The sequence below is a fragment of the Corvus hawaiiensis genome, chromosome 2 (assembly GCF_020740725.1).
Source record: "Corvus hawaiiensis isolate bCorHaw1 chromosome 2, bCorHaw1.pri.cur, whole genome shotgun sequence".
NCBI classification, from domain to species: Eukaryota; Metazoa; Chordata; class Aves; order Passeriformes; family Corvidae; genus Corvus; species Corvus hawaiiensis.
The window spans coordinates 51,986,379-52,008,490 of NC_063214.1; the positions used below are offsets into that span (position 1 = coordinate 51,986,379).

Consider the following 22,112-nt stretch of genomic DNA (forward strand, 5'->3'; position numbering starts at 1 on the left):
ATTATTGGGGCTGTTCAGAAGTAATTCCAAAAGAATCTTTTGCACCAAGAGTCATTCCAGCCTCATTTGCACATCTACAATATAGACATTTCTCACTGAGCTAGGAGCCAAACCGTTAGTGTTGTCCTGGTGAGACAGGGGAATTTTGCAATGAGACTCATCTGACCTGTTTTAGACATCTGCTTTAAAATGAGATGAATCATGCCCTAGGAAATGTATCTGTTGAACCAGCTCAAATGCATTATTTCCTTAAAGAAAAACTATCCCCTTTTGTCTGTGTTATTCAGGAAGAAAGGTTGTTCCACTCTTGCCTCTTCTTACCTGCAAAATAACACTCTTCCAAAACAAAGCGTGTCTAAACCTTGAAAGAAAACTTGAGACATAAGTATCCCCCTCCTTTTTTGTTTTGCTTTTTTTTACCTGGACTTATATGATTATTAATTTATATCTAGAGCACATTCAGACAGAAAGAATTCCTACTACAATTGTACAAGAATTTTTAGGCAAGATTGGTTTGTTTTCCTTTGAGACTAGTTATACTATGCTATCATCAACGTAGGACCATGGCACAAATGAAACACAGTTAGAAATCTTCAGGAAAAATAGTCATATTAGCCAGGAAATCCGCGCTAGAGCTATTACTATGTTCAGCAAACAATCCCTAGAAAGGCTAATGGATACTAGGAACGCTCTTTCAAACGTATCCCTCCATTGTGATGTCTCACCCTGGAAAGGTATTTGTTTCAGTAGGAGCTATGAGCCTTGGTGAGGGAGAAGGACCACGGGGGGTGAGTGCAGAGCGTTTGATGCTGCCAAAGTGTCCACACATGCTCCACTCCACACAGTATCCCGTGATACGAAGTCCATGTACACTCAATGACAAAAGCACGGCAATTACAGGCGATTGACGTCAGCAAGTCCTAGAGGTCTCTGTTTTGTAACAGGAACCTCATTAGAAACTAAAAATGTGTCCACATACTTGATACAGCTGCAACATAGTTTAATCCCAACGAGCTTCCTCTTCATAACAGAAGCGCTATCATAGTATTGACTCCAACGGTGTAAGCCAAAACCGTACTGCTCATATGTTAAACTGTGCCAAAAGCAAAGACAGAAAAAAGGCACCAGGGAGGAAGAGTTTCCCAGGCCTTAGCAGATTCTTTTATCAGTGCATTATTTGTGAATAAGAAGAAAAAGGAAAAAGAAGAAAAATCTCCCTTTCTGTTAGCTCTCAGGGTGTTGTGTCTTACTGCTTTTTTTACCTGCTGAATTATTTTGACTTTGATACTTCTGATCTAAAGAGACCCTTTTGGAGAACTCTTTGGATACCCTCCATGTACTGCAACAATAATATCTCTAGGATTACAGGAGTCAATCCATTCAAGCTAAATCTCAAATGCATGTCAGTTCTGGGGCTGGATCCAGCTATCTGTCAGCAGGAGGACCTTCCAGGGACATGCCCGGGAAGTTCTAATACACTCAGAACCTGCAGCATACAACTTTAGAGTTTGAAAATGAGCTCAGAATCCCGGATGTTTTGGGATTTCAAAGGCTTACATTTTGAACAATTGCCTAATGATAAAGCCCTTCATTTTGGACTGCTGAGCCCAAGACACATATCAAGCCAAACACATACAACTAGTAGGCATGTCTGACATTCTAGGCTTTGGTGAGCACAACTACTCATTTATCTCACCTGACTTAAATCATCTCAAAGCAAGGAATTTATTCTAAGCTTGTTTCCCAGATTTCTTGAAAAGTCAGTGATGAAAAGCACATACCAGAAGCTCCTTTTGTTCTCTGTTAATTATGGGAAGAGAACAGATGACTGACTCAGCCTAGAGATATGATTTTAAAGCACATCTCATTCTGCGAGGAAAAGTAGGTGACCAGAAGACATACACAGCAGGATCATGAGAAAAGACAAGGAGAGGGAGAACACTGACTAAGAAATGGGCTACTGCCCTATAGCCAAATACAATTTTACTTCAAGAAGAATTCTGTTCTCTGTTGCAGCAGAATTAAGATTTTACTCTTGTATATTACTAGCCAAAATCTGTCTTCATCACAGAAAATAGCAACCCTTCATGCAAAAATCTAACTTTGCTATATCAATGTAATTGAACTTGCTTTTCCTCTGTCATACCAGGGGGGCAATTGTTCAAAGGCAAGAAATTATGAGAGTAGAGAATTAAGAGTACTATACATCTTTGAAGAGAGTGAATGAGATCCAGCAATTGAAAAATGCTTTGGAGATATTGGGACAAAGCAGACAGAAAGAAAAGCCCTTAGTACTGTCCCAAGGGAAATTTACATACGATTCAGAATGGCCTGCTGATAATTTGGTGTTTCTTAAATGTCTTTATTCCACCATTATCTCTTTTCAAGCAGAAAATTCCCCATGCCTCACTGCAATGTATGCAGTGAGCGTTCATTGCAAATCTTTTCCTTTTTACTATTAGGCTGCAGTTCCCTTACAAAACAAAGCTCTGAGCAGTTTTGGGTCCGAGACAGTGAAGAAATTGGCAAAGAGGTTTTGCTGCATTTCAGATTTTTCCCATGGCTTGTGGGGGAAGTCAGGCCATCAGTTTTCTTGTGGCAAAGTTGAAGACTCTTAAGAGAATTAATTTCCCTCTCTTAATGTCTCAATTCCTGAGCTGTGTGGGGTCAAGAGTTGCCGAGACACTGTGGACTCGCTCCCCGCTGCAACTCAGTAGTGACCTCTCCAGCTGAAAGAAGGGTGGTGACAGGATTAGCTCCTCCAAGGCAAGTCACCAGCCTGCCTCTCCTTCATCCCCAGAAGCAGGACTTCAGAAATGCTTCAAGTCATCCTGGGGCCTGTGGGACTTGCAATGTCCTCATTGTCCTGTGTCTTGTTTTTTTCTATATCAGCTCATTTTCTGCTGTAGCATACACTCATTACTGAACCAAAGGACTTACTGGCTTTATTGTGGTCTGGTCTTTGGGCTTTTTTTTAAAATCCAGTTCATATTCAGTATCACTCCAATTACGGAAATGAATAACATTTTTAAAACAATAAGTGATGACTTCCTGTACAAACAATATCAACTTTCCTGATTCAGATTCTGTGTTTGTAAATAGCAACTATTTGTTCTCATCGGCCACATGCTAAGACATGGGAAACAGGCACCTTGGTGATCCACATGGAGCTAATATGGGAAATGGACTGACACAGCGTCCTGCCACAGGAAACAATACAAAACTAGGAGGGACCCAAATTTCACAAATGTTTATTTCCTAAACACCCACAAATTAATGCAAAGTAAAACTAAACTCAGGAAAGATAGTCTTCACAGCGGATTTTGTTACCCCCATCTCAACCCCACTTGAGCTAGATAATTGAATTTCACGCATGTTCAGAGAAACAGGGACTCATATTAAGAGACAGATAGAGAAGAGATAGATATAATGAGATAGCATAGAGAAAGAAAATACTTTTTCTGACACTACACTTATCAGAAAGGGTGAGTTTTGATACTCAATATCTTGTTTCTTTCCAACTTACTCAACAATTCTTCCTGGAACTGGAAAGTTTTGGAAGACTAATATACCTTCCTCCACCTTAGGGCAAAGTGACACTTTCAACAGCCATTTACATGAGCAGTAACCTTGCAGCCTCCCTCATTATCCATAGTTTTCTCTAACTTTCAAGTATATTTCCTGGGACAGAATTAACACTTAAATATTAAGAAATTGGTTTTCAATTAAAATGATTGTCAAATTCAGAAAATTAACATGCCAGAGAGGTCTAAGGTTGCTACAGGTTTGTTCCTGAAACATTATACTATGTTTTTGGCAATTAAGGTTAGAGGAGTTAAAAAATCTAGCCATCTCTTCAACAGTGACATCAAGATTTATGACTGAATGTCCTTGAAAAACCAACGAAACCAAGACACTTAGGCAGCCTTCTTTAACTGATTAGAGGGGATAGGAGGACAGGTGGTGGCAGGGGCTGTCCTAAAACTATTTCTGCAATGATTCTTCCATCACCATGTGAATTCTGTAGATAACCTTGGTTCACAATCATCTAATTGAAGGTGCCTTTCAGATGCAGGCAAGCCACATACGACTTGGGAAGCAGTGAAGAGTTAGAAAGACCAGTTGTGCCTCTCATTTGTAAAAATGTAGGATACAGAAAAATTAACTCTTCAAACGGGTAAGAGACCAAGAGAATGCAAAGGCATCTCTTGTATCGTAAATTCAGTTTATCAGAGAGGTTCTTCTCATGTGGTGAAGGGAGACGATTGTGGATAGGTCTCAGACAGGGATGACATCCAAGGTGGGAGGTTCAAGAAGGTCCCATGATGGGAAATTATAAAGGGAATCCAAGGAAATTGTGTGTTTTCCTAGGTTGCAGGCTGTTGGTCACTAAATTAATATCCTATTTTGGCTACTCTTCCATGGATGCATCTGTTGTTGGATTTACAGAGAATTAAATGAAAAGAGCTGGGCAACAAAAACACTGCAGCATACTTCTGATGAAGGAAAGCAGGATGAACAGCATGAAATAGCCAATAGTGCTCAATAAAGCAACACACAATAATGGGGGGAGCTATCTTATTTTCTATCAGTGTAGTGAGAGGTCCACTTCATTCTGCTTTTTCACAGTGCCAGTCTCACTCTTCATGTCACAAAATGAAGACAAAGGCTAATTCACTCTGATGTGAACTCATTAGATGCAGCAGACCCAGAATTTGGAAAACTTCCAGTTGCACGTTCTCTGTAACATGGGCTTTCAAAATCTGTGAATCCTGAAATACTACAGTAATCTATTAATTTTACTCTGTAAAAATAAGGAAAAACTAAAGTATTAATTAAATCCCTAAAGTGTCTATAATTTGTTCTTTTATTGCTGTGTCTATTGAATTCAACTCTCCTCAGAAGTATCTGATTAATACCCTGGAAGGAAACAGGATCAGAAAGCAATTTCTTTTATAGTCTAACTGACCTAATTCCAGCACTTCCCATACATTACAAAATACTTGTTTGCTGAACACAGCTCTGTGTTTAATTTGATTCCATTTATTCTAGATTTTTTCAATCTGTGTGACATGGACTACAGAGAACATTTTTGAATACGGTTTCACATGCAAATAGTAATTTTCTGCTGCATGAGGCAAGTCAGTGATCTGGATAGACAGCTTTAGCATCCTTCAGAGGCCTAGAAATCGCATCTCATCCAGTCATGTAGGATATGGTTTGTGATACCCATTTCATATATTTGCTTGTAGTCCACTTCCATCTGGACTCCTGTTTACTCTAGACAAGTGACTGGATTGGGTCTTTTTCTTACTTCTTTTTTTTTTTCCTAACAGATAAAAGACTACCATTTGCATTTGCAAGTACTGGGAAAGAAAATTTTATACATTAATTGGTAAATTAACATTTTTCAAGGCTGAAAGTGTCATTCAAAACTCAGCCACAGCTGAACTGCCTTACTTATCCACCTTGTTGTATTGAAGAGCAAGTACCAAGAAGTGTTAGAAAAACTTCATCTTACCATTAATAAATACATAGACTGTAGATTCCTTCTTCTTTTTCGCTGGACTTGTTGGGTATTTGCAGCTGTAGTTTCCAGTGTCACTTGCTTGAGTTCTGCTCAAGGTCAGACTGCTGCAGGACTGCTTCCCATTCCTTCCACAGGCATATTTAATTACTTTCAGCCTTTTGCTATCCTTGCTGAGAGTTTCAGGCAAAGACCATGAATGAACCATTTCCCCCCTGCAAATACAGATAAGGAAGCAGAAACAATTATGTTGGGCTGCAATTATATAGCTTCAGTTCCCAAGCTTTCTTTTTTATTATATCAGGCTATTTATGGGGTTCTCTTTTATCTTGTTTTCCAAAAACAACAACAGAAACAACAAAGAACTATTAAACAATTGCCATTGAAGTTCACTCCCCACCTTTCCCCACAGCATAAGGTTTAATTTTTTTCTAATTTCAGTTACAAAAAAAAGAAAGTGTCAGGTGTATGGCCTCCCTGCCAAATTATCAGAATCCAACTCAGCTGGTTACCTGCAGGTGAGATTTAAAGTCTGGCCGGCTTGAACAACGTGCTGTATGCCATTTATACTCAGCTCAGGAACTTTTAGTTTTGATCCTGAACTAGATCCTAGAAAAACAAAGAAAAAAACAAAACATTAACAAAGACGAATAATTCTACTTCCAGCCCACTCACATTTGTGCTGTTATACTGGAAAGGAAAAGAAAACTGTGTGCTTCTCTCACCACACATACTCTCTTCCTTTGAGCAAAGTCCTGTTGCCCTGACTCAGGACTCAAATAACCTTCCAGCAGCACTACTCCGGAAAGAAAATAGAATTGAAAGCTATCTGTCAATGACTTTGCTCTCAAGTTTTTCACTGAACCTAACATGAAGAAACTTCAGGACCTCATGACTACACATCTAACCAAGGAAGTGTGCCCCTGGGCACCACTGGCTGCATTTCCTCAGGAAATACGGCCATGGCAGCCCCTTCAATAGGAAGGGTAAAAGTCAGCCACTCCCATGGTAAGAGCCACAGACTGACTTCTAAGATACCGAAATCCCACTCAGCTCGCTGCAAAGCTGGAACTCATGTGGAAGGACAGGGCATTAAGGATCTTCCCTTCCTGACTGAAGGTCACAGCACTGTTACCTATGGTCCTTTGCAAGGGGCGGGCTTCCTGTCAGTGAAGCAGTGTCAAAACGTAGAGGTTTACAGTAAATTTTGAGAACAGGATCAAGACACCTTCCAGACCAGATTTGCTGCCTATTTGAGAAAGCAAGCATGTTGTCATGGCCACACCATGCTGGCATGGGTGAAACCCTTGGTGTCAGTATAACACAAGGTGGCTTAGGACACTTGAAAACATCCAGGTGGGCTTCACAAAGGCCATGTGGAGCCATTTTTAGGAAGACCATGAAAAAGCCCCATGGTCAGAAAGCCAGAAGAACACGAGATCTTCCCTCTCATCAAGTCAGGAGGTGCTGACTGCAAAGACATTGTGTTTTATCTTTACGCCATAATAGGCTATGGCCACAAAAGCTTCCATGGCAAGCTGACAGAAGAGCATGCCTTAGAGAAGAAACAGTGCTTGATGCATCCCATTGCCCTTGCACTGACAGTAAAATGTTCCGGAAGCTGGGAACATAACATAAAAATATTTCAAAACAGTTAAAAGTTGAAAACCAGTTTTAGTCTAATTGGGACTCAAGTGTAATTTGTAAAGATTTCAGCGTTGAGAGAGAGCAAAAGAAACTACCTCAAACCACTTCACTCCAAGAGAAAGTATTACTTTGCCAACATATGGGAGAAGCAGCATCTCATGGCCAAGGGTAATGCACATCTTTCTTCTAGAACTCAGTCAAGTACAGTTTGAGCTCAGCTATTTTAGGTTCTTCCAAGAGGTTCCTGCCACAGCCAAGTATGAACAGCTGTATGCAACAAACATAGCAGAAATACATGAACCTTACTTGGTGGCTACGTATCACCCATCAGAAACACCTCCCTCTTTTGTTGACTAGAGAAGGAACTTTTGGACACCAGTTCCAGCTGAGATTGGTGACAAAAATTTGGATGTATAAACACTTCAAAGTCAATGGGTGCTCCAAATTCAGGAGCTTTCTTTTTAGCCCTGTGTATCTTATTGAAGCTGTGGCTCCAGTAGTTTTCCTATATATTCTATCATCTGTGCCTACTCAAAGCAAGATTTAAAGGGTACACTTGAACATAAATGTAAACTGAATTATGGCTCACTTGCACAAGCTGCAAGCAAGGGCATAACAAATTTTCAGAATAAAGATGCCTTCTGGACTGCACCACAAATAACAGCATAGATTTGAATGGTGAGACAGTACTTACTCACAGACTTCCCCTGAGATCTGTCTAGACAATCATATTTCTAACTAGAAAATAATATATTCTGCCAGCTATTAAGAGGGGAGAAAACTGATGCAGCAAATCATTGAAGAAGCAACTTGTTGTATGATATATACTGCAAACATACATCTTTCTCAGCTGCCCTTTAGGAATCTCAACACTGAAGTGCTGGTTCCCCCAAAGTGCACACTGTGCTTTTATGGGATACTATCCCATAGATACTTACAGTCTGTGAGTCTTCTCATTCCCTGTTCTGAAACAATGCCTCTGAGGATAATCACTGAGAAATTGAGATAAGATGTTACAACAGCCTAGGCAGCTTCTTGGAGAGCAACCCAGGCACTCTAGTTGAGAGGGTTTGTCAACATCCTCCAGCTAAACAATTTGATGGTTTTGTGAAACTCCCACATTCCCTCATTTCATTTGCATTCCTCTTGTCATTCCAGAATTGAAGGGTCAGATGCTCTCCCAAGAAGGCAGCATTTATATTCAGCTTTACGAATTTGGTTTTTACTTCAGGGGGACACTGGACCTCAAGCTTCCCTGAACTGCTCCTTATTTGAGGCTCTGGAAAAGGTGAAAGCATGCAACAGTGTTTACAAGCTGTTCAATATATATGAAAAAAACATCAATGATGGTCTGCCAGAGGAAACCATCGGGATCAAAGCCCAGCTGCTAGAGCTGCAACACTCAACCTAGTTGCTAGAGAGCAATGTGTAGGTTGCTTCCTGTGTAAAACTGGTGGGAAAGTGGAAAAATACATGTGAGTGACAGGTGTTGACAGCAAGACGGGAGAGCAAGTCTGCGGTGCCTGGCCATGCCTGCAGTGCTGAGCGCTTGGCTTTGCTCGGCACTGGCACCGGCACCATGCCCAGGAGCAAAGCCAGTCATGCAGCACCGTGCCCACATCTGACCCATGCTGAGACCAGCCCTGGGAATGTGGGCTGCTGTTGTTCTCAAAGTCTGCTAAAGGTGATGAGCAAGAAACCATCATAAATGTTACAAGGTTTTTCTCTTCGTAACTTTACAGTGATATAAACAGACATGAAAATCTTAAGATCTATCCTAAATGAAGCATAAAAAACAAAGCAGCCTGGAAGCCTGTAGGTCAGATCTGCCTCAGAGTTACTAAAATCAAAGAAAAAATGTAACAAAACCACCTACCTTTTCACCCCATCTCGTAGGCAGAAAAAGAAACCCAAACATACTGGATACATACTTGAGCTTTTGCCCTTTTACACATTTTACATATATCTAAAAGACAGCACAGTGTGTGGGATGTTAAGGAGTGCTTAGTGTTTGTCTAACTCTGCTCCCATTGACACAAGCCAGCATTTCATCATTGATTTCAAGTACATTTTAGACACTTAACTCCAGTAGTTAATCATATTAACATTGAAGACTTAATGTCAGTGTATTTGGCAAGAGATACAAGCCTTGTTATGTATTCATTTATTTAGTTTTTCAGTGACAAAAAACTGAAGTCTTATTTCAAGCCAATATTGTTGCTTTTACAAGTACGGGAGACAATGCTTTTACCAGCAAGATGCTATGTCTTGAAGAAAAATAGCTTTATTTGACATCCTATCTATTCATGGGTCATTAGGTTCCTTACGTTTTTAAATGCTTCAAAACTGATGCAAAGCACAAATGCAATAGAGTTTGACGTGTTTGCCAGGAAAGAAAAAGGAAGGAGAATAGCAGGGAAATTCCTACTGTCAATATTTAGAAGCAGATTATGCCTTCTATGTACCTTCTGTGGGCATTTTACTTGACACTGTCTTTTCTGAAGGGTCATGGCTCAACAGGACACATTCACTTATCATTGTGCCTGTCACTAAGCGACCATCAGCAGCCTACCCTCACAATGACCTACATTGAGGGGTGCAACTTCTTTTCATGTGACAACAAGAGAACTAATTAATCCTGATAACTGAGGAATCTCCTCCCATGGGGAAAGGGATGATTTTTTTTGATGTATTTTATTTGTTATGGAAGGCTTATTAGATATATGTGAAAGTCAGTCAATGGGGTTGCTTAATTAATGAGCAAACATTAATTTAGATTGCAAAAGTTAGCCATTCTAAGTAAAGAAAAGGAAAGAAAAATATTTTTTATGAAAACAGAGAGCAATCTGTAATTTGCAAGGGGAAAAAAAAAAGCTTTCTTCAATTATCTTCTGCCTTTCAAAAAAAGCTGATTGTCTTCCAAATTAAGTAAATAAAAATTTGAATTATTTGTTAACCAAAAAAACCCACTGATCACAAGTCATGAAAAAAAAGATAAAATAGATGAACATGCATATATTTTTCCAACACAATGTGTGTCCAGTTCTACAGACAAATGAGTAACCATGGACCCATGATGAACCTTCCACTGATTTCTGCTAAATCTTGTTTTCTCTTTAAAATGATAGATTTGCTGAACTCAAAATTGGGACCATGATCTGGGTTATTATTCCCATTCAGATTTTCCCAGTTTCTACTTTTAAATTTCTTTTCATACACTGAGAATTTCTGCTACCTTTGACTAAAGAAAGCAAATCAAAAAGCTAGCTTTAAAACCTAGTTAAAAACATTTACAATATTAGAAGTTATTATAAATTTCCTTGAAGTTGACAGGCTTGATGACTTTCTAACATCTTTTCCATAATTTGGGACTGTAACTTTCTTCCACCCACTCCAGCTATCCTCAACATGTTGACTAATCTTTTTTTCACCTGCACAGTGAGAGATTAAGGAGAATGATCAGTTTCTCTTTGCAACTTCAGCATGTACAAAGAATCTGACCTTCTGGGTTTAAAGTGCCATCTGTGGGCAATAAAGTTATCCATCATGAAGTAATTGTTTCAGTCACTGTTGGATTTGCACGTGTTTTACCCCTTGTGAAACATAACGAAGCCTTTGAGGGTTTTACCATCAACTATCATTTACTCCTGATTCAAATATTCAGCAAAAATGCATTTTGTAGATGACACTCCTGCATCGGAAGGAGAGCTCACGTGATTTCTTATTAGGGTCTTCTCCTGTCTGTGCTGCTTAAAACATCTGTCATTCAGTTCAAACGCAGCCCAGGACTTTACTCATGCATATGAGCACTTCCTTATGAGTCATTCCACTGATGGGACTGGGAATACCCACATGTGTGCAACTAATAAGCAATTGCAGAATCCAAACGAAACGTAAAGGAACATGGCAGTACCCAGTGGGTCGACCTTCAGTGCATCTCCAGCGAAAATGAGCTGACTCTGATCTGCAGCAGCACCTTAACCAGAACATGGCCATCAGCTAACCTCAAATGGCGTATATGGCTTTACTCCATTGTGTAAGGAAACCTGGGATATGAGTAGTTTTCTTTATTTCAGAGCTATTCTTGACAATCTATTGTATTACCATATCTTTTAAAGGTTCTTCAAGCCATTCTGTAAGTAAATATAACTCTTTTCTTGGTCAAACAGTTGTACCTATCCATAATAATTGCAATTACATCATTACATGAATTCACTCTATTAAAGAAAAAAAAAGATATAGAGAGAGACGAACTAATGGTCAACTCTTAAGAGCCACTTAAAGTTCTGATTTACATCTGACCACATGAAGAAGCCTTGACCAACAGGTCCTTCTAGTTTAATCAACACTGAGATTCTCATCAGCATTAATACTTGCATTTATTAAAACAGGAGAACTTTTAGGGAAATTGTCTTAAAATTTGTGTGGTGAATGGAAAAGAAAATTTTGTTTTCCTGTTCAGAGTGTGACTGTCTGGCCTGGTCCTGCTGCAGGACTAGAGGGAGAAGGGAGCACCCTGGACAATGAAGCTTTCTACTTCTGTGAGTGCTGGTGGCTGGGAAGAAATGCTACTTGAAGGAGACACTCTTCTAACCCCATGGCATCAATAGCCCCCATCTCATCTGTCACCTGGATTTTTGATGCTCAGGTACAGACAAAGAAGGCAGCACAGCCTGGTTCCTGTTCCCGGGGGTAAAAGCACCCTCTCCATTGCCTGCACTTAGAAACAGTCTCCGGGAAAGACCTACAGTGTCAAACCATGAGCCACCCTGAGACTCCAAGTAGTATCTCCAGGTCTTTCAGATGCCATTTAAGTCTCCATTCATTTCACAGCACTTTTCTGAAGTAAATCCAAGCTTCACACCTGAAGCCTGCAGAAGAGAAACTAGGGCAGCTTAACTGTGAGAGCAAGGAGGCATGCCTTTGTCCCAAGCTGACACTGACAACAGCCCAGATGAGCAAACTCATGATCTGAAGCAGCAAAATGTAACCACCGTTTCTATTGAAGCAGAACTTTGCAGGTCAATTAAGAGCCATGGGGATTTACAAGTGTTAACAGATACAGGTCCCTGGACTCGGAGGTAGTTTTGTACTTGTTTCCTGTCGGTTCCTGTGCAAAGAGGCACCACACAGCTGGCAGACAGAAACACCCTCAGGGTAGAAGCAGCAGCTCAGGCTGTATCACTCCTTAACAGAGCCATCACTTGCACATATCCCTGTGGTGACTGAAACTTTCTTCTCTTTTGCATTCAAGACCAGGAAAACTATTGGATGCCATTTACTTACAAAGTACACACAGATGCACAAAAATGATCAATTCATTGGCTCATCCCTTTCAGGTCCAAAAAGGACATTCCATTTATCCAGTCTGATGTTCTGCAACACATGCCAAGTGATTTCTGGATCAAATGCTTAAGTTTGATCAATCTCAACTATAATTAAGAATTTAAAGTACCACCAGGACGTAAGAGCCAGCCAAAAAAATTGATAGGTTAATGGATGGCAAAGCTGGTCTGCTCTATAATACACATCATAATAGAGTCTGAACAGCATAGGATTTGTAACAGTAGATTAAATGATTTCTGAGCAGACTAAAAGCCTTGGCCATGACTCCATGCTGTGGAATTAAAAATCAGTCTGCAGGGAAAATGGATGTGCAACTGCCCAAAACAGGCCTTCGTAGGCATAGACAGGTATTCAAACAAGCGTGTCACTTCCTTTTTAGTTCTAGATCTCAGGGCAAGCTATAATTTGTTTACTCTCTGTATGCATCTGCTGTTCCTAGATTAGTGTACACACCAATATAAGTAAATGTTACAGAGGCAAAGCAAAACACCCGGTTGCTAAAAATAGCACAATAGTTCTGATAACACTTCATTAACACCCCTGAGCAGTACACTATCATGCCAATGTGGCCAATAGCTGCAAATGTAAACAAATATGTATTTCCCCAATAATTGCCAAACATTTTGCCAGTATTTGCCCAAGCTAGGTCAGGCTGGTTTTATAGAAGCTTGTGGTAAAGCCATTCTATTAAAGAGCAGGGAGGGGTTGTTCATTTAAAAATTCAGACGTAGAAATTAAACAAACTGAAATCTCAGCTGGTTATTTGACATAAAATTTCATTCCAGTTACTACCAATTGAAATTATTAACATTTCCCATCGTACCGGGGCAACCAAGGCCATGCAGTTCAGTGTTCTCTTTCCCATAAGACCCGCTTGAGGGCACTTGTTTCACCAGCTCATCAGAAGCCCTAAACTCACCAGGTGACTTCCATGCCTGAGCATAGGCACTTCATATAATGCCAATGAAAAGTAAATTTCAATATTAAACAGCCGGAGAACCTGAGAGAAAAATAAATTTGGTTTCATGCTGCATCCATCAAGTTGCAGTATCTCTAGAATATAGGATCTGAAATGAGCATCTAGCCCGAGGCAGGTACTCATTTCATCAGCTATATAAGGAGGACATATTTACAGAGAAGAAGTAAAACCAGCCATAGCCATAAACTTTTTATTTCCCATTGGGCATATGGAATTGGAAATGGTTATCCAAATGCACAGTCTGACACCTCCATTATGAACTCTTGTGGGATCATCACTTTGGTAAACCACATCCAGGAGGCAAAACACACACATATATGTGATGTGCGTTGAGAAGAGAAATACCACAGTTGTGTCCGCCTTAGTCTGGTCTTCACTCCAACAGAGTAAATGCCCAGCTTAAAAACAAAACAAAACAGGTCAGCTGAGGCTGGTAACAGTAGAGCTAGGCTATAGCAACACTTTCACAGCCACATTCAGCACAAATCCATGTGGCTCTCATGCCCCTCCACTTTGATGTGCCTGTCTTGTCCCCTGCATGGAGGCCCGGCTCAGGCCATTCAGACGAGAAGTGGTTGTGAATCTGCCATCTGCCCAGCCAAAAAGGATGCCGTGTGATCAGCCAGTGGCACTCACCCAGGGGTCTTGTTTCATGCCTCCACACACCATTCAGCCTGTGCTGCTTACACAGCGCAGGGAGTCCCATCCAGGCCACGCCTGGATCAGATCTACTGATCAGATCTACTGACTGACATGTGTCAGCAAGTACTGTGCCTCTGCTCTAATCCACCCTTACAGATCCTAGCACATAATCATCAGCTCAATATTCTTCAGAAAAGTTTATCTCATTAATTAGTGAGTAGAAAAGTATTGATATGTTATAAAGAGAAAGCAAGTATACTAAAATTGACATGAAAATAATTCAGAATTCCTAAGAATTTAAAGTGTACATTTTCTTGGCGAAACTAAATTTCTTTGCCAGTTAGATACTTAAAATTTGTAACAGATTACTTGGCAGGACAAATAAAGTAATACACTAGGACTGAATGGGAAGACTTTCATAAAGACAGACAAACTGCCTACCTGCCAGTAATCTACCTGCTCAGCCAGCAACACAGGTCTGTCAAACTCATCTGGGGCTTCAGTAATCACTAAATTGTAAGCAAAGAAACAAATTAGCAACTATGTAAAAGAAATACAAAGCAAAATTGATGGAGTTCCACCTTGCTGAAGGCTGCTGTTTATTATTTCCAAAGCTCCATCATTACAGCTGAACTGCCCTGTAGTGCTCCAAGACAAAAAGAAAAGTCAGGAACTGACTTTCCATCCACCCCACTTAAACCTATAAAACAGAGCTGTAAGCACTGAACCCTGGGTTCAAAACAAGAGCAAGTAAATAATGAAGCACAACAAATTAAAATAGAGAGGTGAGAGGAACTGGAACAGCCTGCACAGAGGAGTCCCTTGCAATGGCTTGGGAGGAAAACCCACTTTGCTGTTGAATGACATCTAAAGCACCAACTCTAAGGTACATGCACATGGAGAAATCTTCTGGCAAGCGTGCCTGTAGCTCAATTACATTGGGAAATGATAACCAATAATACTTATAAAATAGATTAGGATGAGTGTCAATTGCAGCACTGCATGAGACAAAGAAAGGTGGGGTTTCACCCCAAACACTTTCAGCACAACAGAACAAGAAAATTCTCTGTATTATACAATTTAACATGATTTAATTCTACTATGTAATATCCACCTGCATAAACATAGACAACAACTAAATTTTAGTTTCCTCGACCCTCAATCCCATGGTTTCTTATGAAATAATACTGAATTTTAGATCATACTACAAAAAAAAAAATTCCCCTCTTGAGAATTTTATCAGATAACTGCTTCCTGCAAGGCTTCTTGGACCTTCCCTGAAGATCAGATGTTGGACACCAGTAAAGACACGACATGAAGCTAAATAGAGCCCTTGTCTGATCCAGGATGGCAACTCTCACGCTTCTGTTAACATTAGTCTATGGTGATCCTGATGAGAGGTTTTTCCACAGAGGAATGACAATGGGAACAAAAGAGGTGAATTCCTTCACTCTGTGTCAAGGCAGAATCCCACAGGAAGGACGCTTAAGCGAGCTATGTGAAGTTGTGAAATTCCTCTCAAGAAATGCCCTCACACTCATCCCTTGTCGCTCCCCACGCACTAAGCAGGGGGTCTGTTCCCAGAGCACAGGCTTCCTGAGAGAACATCTGAGGAGGAGAAACATCTGCTCACAGGTCCCCAGCTCTCCAGGACCACTGTGCCCTGCCTGCTTCACCCGCTCCCAAGCACGGAGTGGGAATAATGTCACAGCATCTTCAACCCACTGAAATCCTAGAAGCAGCTGCCTTCTAGCTCCTTGCCCATCCTTCAGGTGCTCCACCAGCAAAGAGAACCTTGTTTCAAGGCCATAGCTCCAAAAGAAGGAATACATCTCAAAAAGAAGTATTGCACATGTGCTTAGTGCCACATATCAGTGAATGCTGGAAAAGCAGCCCCACCACCCAGAAAAGTCATGCCAAGAGAAATCAGTGTTAACAACATCACACTGGATTATGCTCTAAGTATGTTACAGGGGTGACTTAAAATTGTGGATATGGATTTTGGTAATGACAAATCAACTGTGATTTGAGGGAAAAACAACAGAGAGCAAAATCAACTCACCGTGAACATGAACCTTTTGCATCTGCATTAACACAGGACAAACCAAAGTCCAAGAAAGATGATTAATGAATTAATTAACTATTGCACAAGCATCTATAACATTCTTGAATACACTGATGGAGCACAAGCTAAATCATCCTTCTCTTCATCTTTAATCTGGCACATCTCCACTCACTGTGCCACACAAAATATACCCCAAATGCAAACATGACTTAATACAGAAGAAACAGTCATTCACATTCCCTGTCCAAGTTTCTCCATACATCTCAATGGCTCAAGACTTAAGTTTCAGACAAAAGTATCTCTGAAATCTACAGTTTCAAATCTCTTTACCCCCACTGTTGGTTTCTCAATCTGTTAGTACTTCACTTAGTTCCATCATGAGCTCATTCTGCTGGTCACAAAAGCATGATATTATGCCATGCTTGGCTTTGGAGAGAGCACTAATGACTACATTTTCCCTTTTCCAGCTCCTGCTTGCAGCATAGTTTTTTCTTTCGAGCATCAGGATTTATGCAGCACTGATCTCCAACCATAGGGGAATGAAACTGAACTTCTGCATCTCAGTAAGAGAAAACTGTGTGGGCACCTTCCTGACAATCACTGGACCAATTTTAGGATAAGCAGTCTCCTGTGATGCATCAAGAAGTCAGACCATTCCCAGCTGAGGATGCTTGGGAAAGGTTGCTTCCCAGTTGCAGGAATATGTGCAGTAAGGATGCATCACAAGGGCAAAGAGAAAAGAGCCTGGTTCTGTCTGTGGGTAGAATTCATACTCAAACTTATACAGAAATGTTTCTCTACCTTCTCACAAATATTGATAGAGGGGGGAAAAAAGAGACTACTGGGGCAGGGATGAGATCTAAAGATGAAGCATGTTGTTGGAGGGAGCAGTTTTCCTCTTGAAGGTCTCACACCAATAGGAAAGACTTGTCTCCAAGAGCAGAGGTGACCATGAGTGGGCATTTCATGCAAAACCTACTCTTGCAGCAGTCTCGCTTTCCATTCCCTCTGGGGCTGCAGCAAGAAGCCCCAAACCCTGACTCTGGGGGTTTCAAAGGAACAATTTTGCTGCTGAAGCCCCACCACAGCCCCTCTGGACACGGACTTCTGAAACACTGAACCTTAACCCTCATCTGCTGAGCTTCTTCCTTTCCCAATCTCAGTCGAACATGAAAACCAGCAAGCTGATAAACAGTGTGTTGGAAGTTTCCAAACCACGTAAAGTGTAAGGACTTATCAACTGTCCTGCAAATCCGGACAATTTCCTTTTGTCCTATACACCCACACAGTGTGAAGTGCTACGGGTTTCAGTCTTTGAAGCATCTGACAAAAAATAGACAGCTTGTTTTTTACTGTTCCGATGTTAAAAAAAAACCCAACACCACCAAAAAACCTCTCAAATCTCCCCAGTGGCAAATTTTTAGGGTTCTAAATATACTGGGTGCTTCTGGATATGAAGATCTTTACTACGGCACAGGTCAAGTCCTGATTTTGTCCAGCACAAACTGTAAATCTAGAAGATGCTAGCCTAGCCCAAAGGTTGCTCCAGATTTACACCAGTTTTAAGAGAATGAAATCTAGCTTTGTGTGGAGCATATGAGTAAAACATCAGTCTGTCTGGTAAAACATCAGTAAACTGTGTAAGTGATTTTCTTTAGCTATGTTAAAAAAGTTTGGTGCTTTAACCCCATACACATATTTTTTTAAAATCTCCCTTGTAAAGCAGTGTCTAACTCTTCTGCTTTATGTGAATACAGTTTGGAATTTTTAAGGGAGCCCCATTTCTATGAAGGTGCAGAAGAAGTGGGAAAGCCAGTTTGTCTGAACTTTTTTAACAACTCCAGCCCTAATCCCAAACTGGACTATTCTGTCTGTGTAGTTGTTTCAGCAAGTACTCAAACCAAATTGAAACCTTAACATATGAGCTTCCATCTGAACAGCATTTTCAGAGAAGACAGGTTAGTTATTGCAAGAAATTAGCGTCAGCACTGATTAGATTTGACCTGGAATTTCTTCCTTCATTTTTTCCAGCTGACCATGAAATTGAAAAGTCCACTGGGGATTTTGATGCTCTAGTTCCAGCTGAAATAACTGAGATCATATAGTGCTGTTCACAGATAAGACTGTAATAGAGTCTATTTACCTTCTAGCTGCTAATTGTGAGGTACCACTTCTATGTGGGTAGCCAGAAATACAGCTGGAAATACAGCTAAATCACCAGTTTATATTTCTGAAAACATGGTGCATAAGCCTTGATCCAGGCTGCAGAGTCTGATGTTTTCAGGATTTAAACACAGTCCGTCACAATCCCAAATGTTAGTGATTAACATTATAGTAAGACAAAGTTGAGGACTGGGAGATTGAACTTAATACAGCAACCACATTTTCATGTTGACCATTATGTGTACAGTCATTAGCAAGCGTATGCAATACAATCTGTGGAATAAATATATTTAAGATGTAAAGAAAACATATGTGAGTACTACGCAAAACCCAGAAAAAAAGTGTCATTCTTTCCCAAGTTAACCAAAACACGCATGTGCACAAGAGACCTGAAGTGCCCAACACTCACATGTCAAATGAATTTAATTTCCTTAATCTCATTTTTCAAATGGGTACTCTCAAAGCTTGTAGGCTGCATGTTGCTTTTGGGAAATTTAAATTATTAAGTAGACATATAGGAGCTGAAAGACCTCCTTCTGTCACTTCCTTGTGGAGGTCTTTTTAGGTTCTTTCTGAACCACTGACTGTTTCTGAGAAACTCCTCTAGAACCCGTCAGTAAATGGAAGCTCAGCAGACACCTGCAGAGACTGAATTACAAGACAGGACCAATGATGAACTGAATTTCATCAAGAACACTGGAAATGGGAAGCGCTGGGCAGCCTGAGTAAGAATTGTAGGTAAATAAGCAGTGAAGAAGGGTGAAATGGGAAGAAAAGCACAGAGAGATGTATGGTACAAAACATCCCACAACTGCAACAATAACTTTGAAATTCTCCATTCAAACACAACTATGGAGAGTTTTGCCAGTGGCCCAGAAGAAGCATGGTCAACCTATTTGAAATGTCCAAACAAAGCTGAGCAAGAATGCTTTTCTAGAAAACAAGCAAAAAAAGCAACAAAACCAATGAGTCTGAAAAAATTTAAATTCTGATTTGAGCACAATCTCTTGTGCATGGGTGGGATATGAATTTCCAGCAAAACGGTTGTAAGGGCACTCAGCCAAACTACAGAGAAGTAACTTTCCAATGCCTACAGTACCTGAGCCAACCATCACGATGGGATGCTTGTCCCCAGCATCCAGAGCCCCAGGTTGTCTCCTAAGTAAGCCAAGCTTTTCCCACCAGGATAGGTCTAGGGTGCACATGAACAGGAAGGTGATCCAGGGTCTTTCTCACAGCCCCTGGCTCACAGAGTCCACCCTCTCCCTGGGCAGTGGGTTTGCCATGATCTGCACAATGGAAAACCTTTCCGACAGGAAAGAGGAAGCGAGTCCCCTAGCGTAGCTGGTCGCTGCAGGAGCCCACGTGGGAGCAGGACGCTGAAGTTCAAACTCAAGCTGTGAAGGAAGCCTGGCAAGGATCTGAACCCACATTTCCTGTATCCAGGGTGAGTGTCCCATGCCTGTGCCTATTTCATCTTGGGCATAAGAACCTCCTAGGCGGAGACAAATAATGTGGGGAAACTAGCGCTTTCCTGGGGAAAAGAAAGAGAAAAAAAAAGTAGAACACCTATATATCTGTGTTAAAGCTGATGAATCAGCACTTCCCGAGCAGGAAAACGTCTCGTCGGAGCGGCCCCGCCAGCCCTCCTCCCGGGAAGCCTCAGGCAGCGGGACCGCTCCCGTGGGCTCAGCGGCGCGGAGCAGACCGAGCCCCCGGCACTCGGGCGGGGCAGCGTGGCCGGGCGGGCGCGCCGCTAACCGCAGGAACGCTGCCCTCGACGGCTGTCCCGCGGGGAGCTCGGCTTTTCGCTTCCCCGCCCGGGGTTTGTTCCCGCTCCTCGCCGGTCGCCAGCCCCTTTCTGCCGAGCGCCGTCCCCGCGGGAGCGGCCCGCGGCCGTGCGCGCTGCCCCGGGGCGGGACACGGGGAGCCCGTGCGCGGACAGGCCGCCGATCCGCCCCTCTCCGCGGCGCATCCCCGCAGGTCAGCGGCCCTGCGGAGCGATGACCCCACGCGGGACCAGCCTTTGCCCGGCCACTACGCACCCCTGCTCCCAGGTGACCAGCCACGCAACACTAGGACGCACTGCCCACCACGGCGCTCCGGCCCACGCTCTTGGCTCAAAGATAAATTAAACTTAATTAAGAACATCAAATCTACAAGGATCCATCCCAGTACACGCATCATTGCGGGATGCAGGCATCGGAGAGCAGCTCCATCCCACTCTCCAGTAAAACCCCGCGGCCACCCCCGCAGGCAGCGCCACCGGTGCTCCGCCGACCTGCTCGGGCGGGAGGCAGCAGGACCCGGATTTTTGCCAGAAAAGGTACACCTTTGCCGCTTCACGGGCAGAGCTGGGACACTTGAAAAGAAGATGCGGAAGAAAGAAGCGTGCCCTGCAGCCAAGACATGCTCTCTTTCCGTGGTGCACCGGTTCGGACAACTCCCGATGATGTACGGCGGTCCCCTGTGCCCAGGAGCGGCTCGCCTCCACGCCACCACTGCCTTGCCTGGAGGAGGAGAGGCACCGCGGCTCCTCATCGCCGGGCCCTCCGGGGACCTGGTCCCGGGGCACGCCGACGGGATTCGGACGATAACGACCGCTCGGGGATGAGGCGTTTCGCCGCTCCCTGGAAAGCAGAGATCACTTCCCCGGCCCTGTCCAGAGGAGAAGGACGAAGGGGAGGCAGGTGCCCGCCGGCTCCAGCTGACAGGCGGGGTGTTGCGGGACAGGTCAGGGGCGCGGGAGGCCCAGCCGACAAGACGGGGGGCCCGTCGCGGAGAGCTCGGCGCAGAACGGGGTCTGACTGGAGCAGCGCGTCCCGGCGATCCCTTACCTGCGAGCAGGAGGGCGGCTCCCAGCAGCACGGTCCCTGAGAGCAGCTGGCAGGGCATGGTCCTGCCTGCGGGAACGCAGGGCTTTTTCCCTGCCGACGACGGCGAGGCAGGGGCAGAGGCGCCGGCTGGACTCCGACGGGCTTTCCTCGGTCCCGGGCGCTTCCCGCGGTGGCAGAGATAACGGCACAGTGCGGCGCGGAATCCGCATCCAGCAGCCCCCGAGTCCTACCCGCCCGCCCCGGCCCGACCCGACTGCGGAAACGGAGTATCAGCTGCGGGCCGCCCTGCCAGCTTCACCTCCCGCGGGCATCAGATACCCGCCAGCCCCAGCCTCGCTAATTTATAACTTCTCCACCCCTCGCCGAGCACCCCTCCGCCCCCCCCGCCCACATCCTCCGCCGGGAGCACGCCCTCCCCGGGATGCGTCCCCCTCCCGCTCGCCCGCCCGCCCGTCGGCGGGCACGGTGTCGCTGCCCCGCGGGTGTCCCGGCCCCGTCCGCCCCCGTCCGCCCCCGGCCCCCGGGAGCCCGGCCGTGCCGTCCCGCCGGAGCCCGGCGCTGGGCTGCTTCCAGCCGCCGCGGCCGCAGCGCTGCTGGGGCGGGCAGCGCGACTCGTCGCTCGCACGTCGCTGGGCTCCCGTGGGGAGAGCATGGAGTGGACTTGCGATTCCTGGACCAAATGCTGAGCGGTGGGGTCCCGGTCCCGAGGAGCCCCTCTCCGGCTCCGCAGGAAAACCTCGACAGCGCCGCGTCCCGTCACCGGCTGCTGAGCCGGGTGCCAGCTCGGGCGGGGGCCATTTACAGCCGTTCCCCGGCTACCGGGCACGATGCTCGGAGCGCCCAAAAGCGCTGACCGTGCCCCGGGGGCCCGGGGCTCTGCTCCCCGCCTTCTCTGGGGAGGGAGAG

General features: G+C 43.7%; 1 protein-coding gene across 2 annotated transcripts in view; it reads right to left on the minus strand.

Annotated features, from left to right (window-relative positions):
* The window catches only part of FLT1 (fms related receptor tyrosine kinase 1), a 109,206-nt gene extending 87,684 nt beyond the window's left edge, over positions 1-21,522 (minus strand). The window contains exons 1-3 of one of the 2 annotated variants that reach the window (XM_048294969.1): positions 21,207-21,522; positions 6,040-6,136; positions 5,522-5,742 (exon numbers count right to left, since the gene is read on the minus strand). In XM_048294969.1, coding sequence (XP_048150926.1) covers positions 5,522-5,742; positions 6,040-6,136; positions 21,207-21,264 — 376 coding nt within the window. In that variant the 5' untranslated portion in view covers positions 21,265-21,522. The remainder of the gene's footprint in view (positions 1-5,521; positions 5,743-6,039; positions 6,137-21,206) is intronic. The other variant, XM_048294970.1, reaches the window with a different exon arrangement.
* Positions 21,523-22,112: the final 590 nt, after the last annotated feature.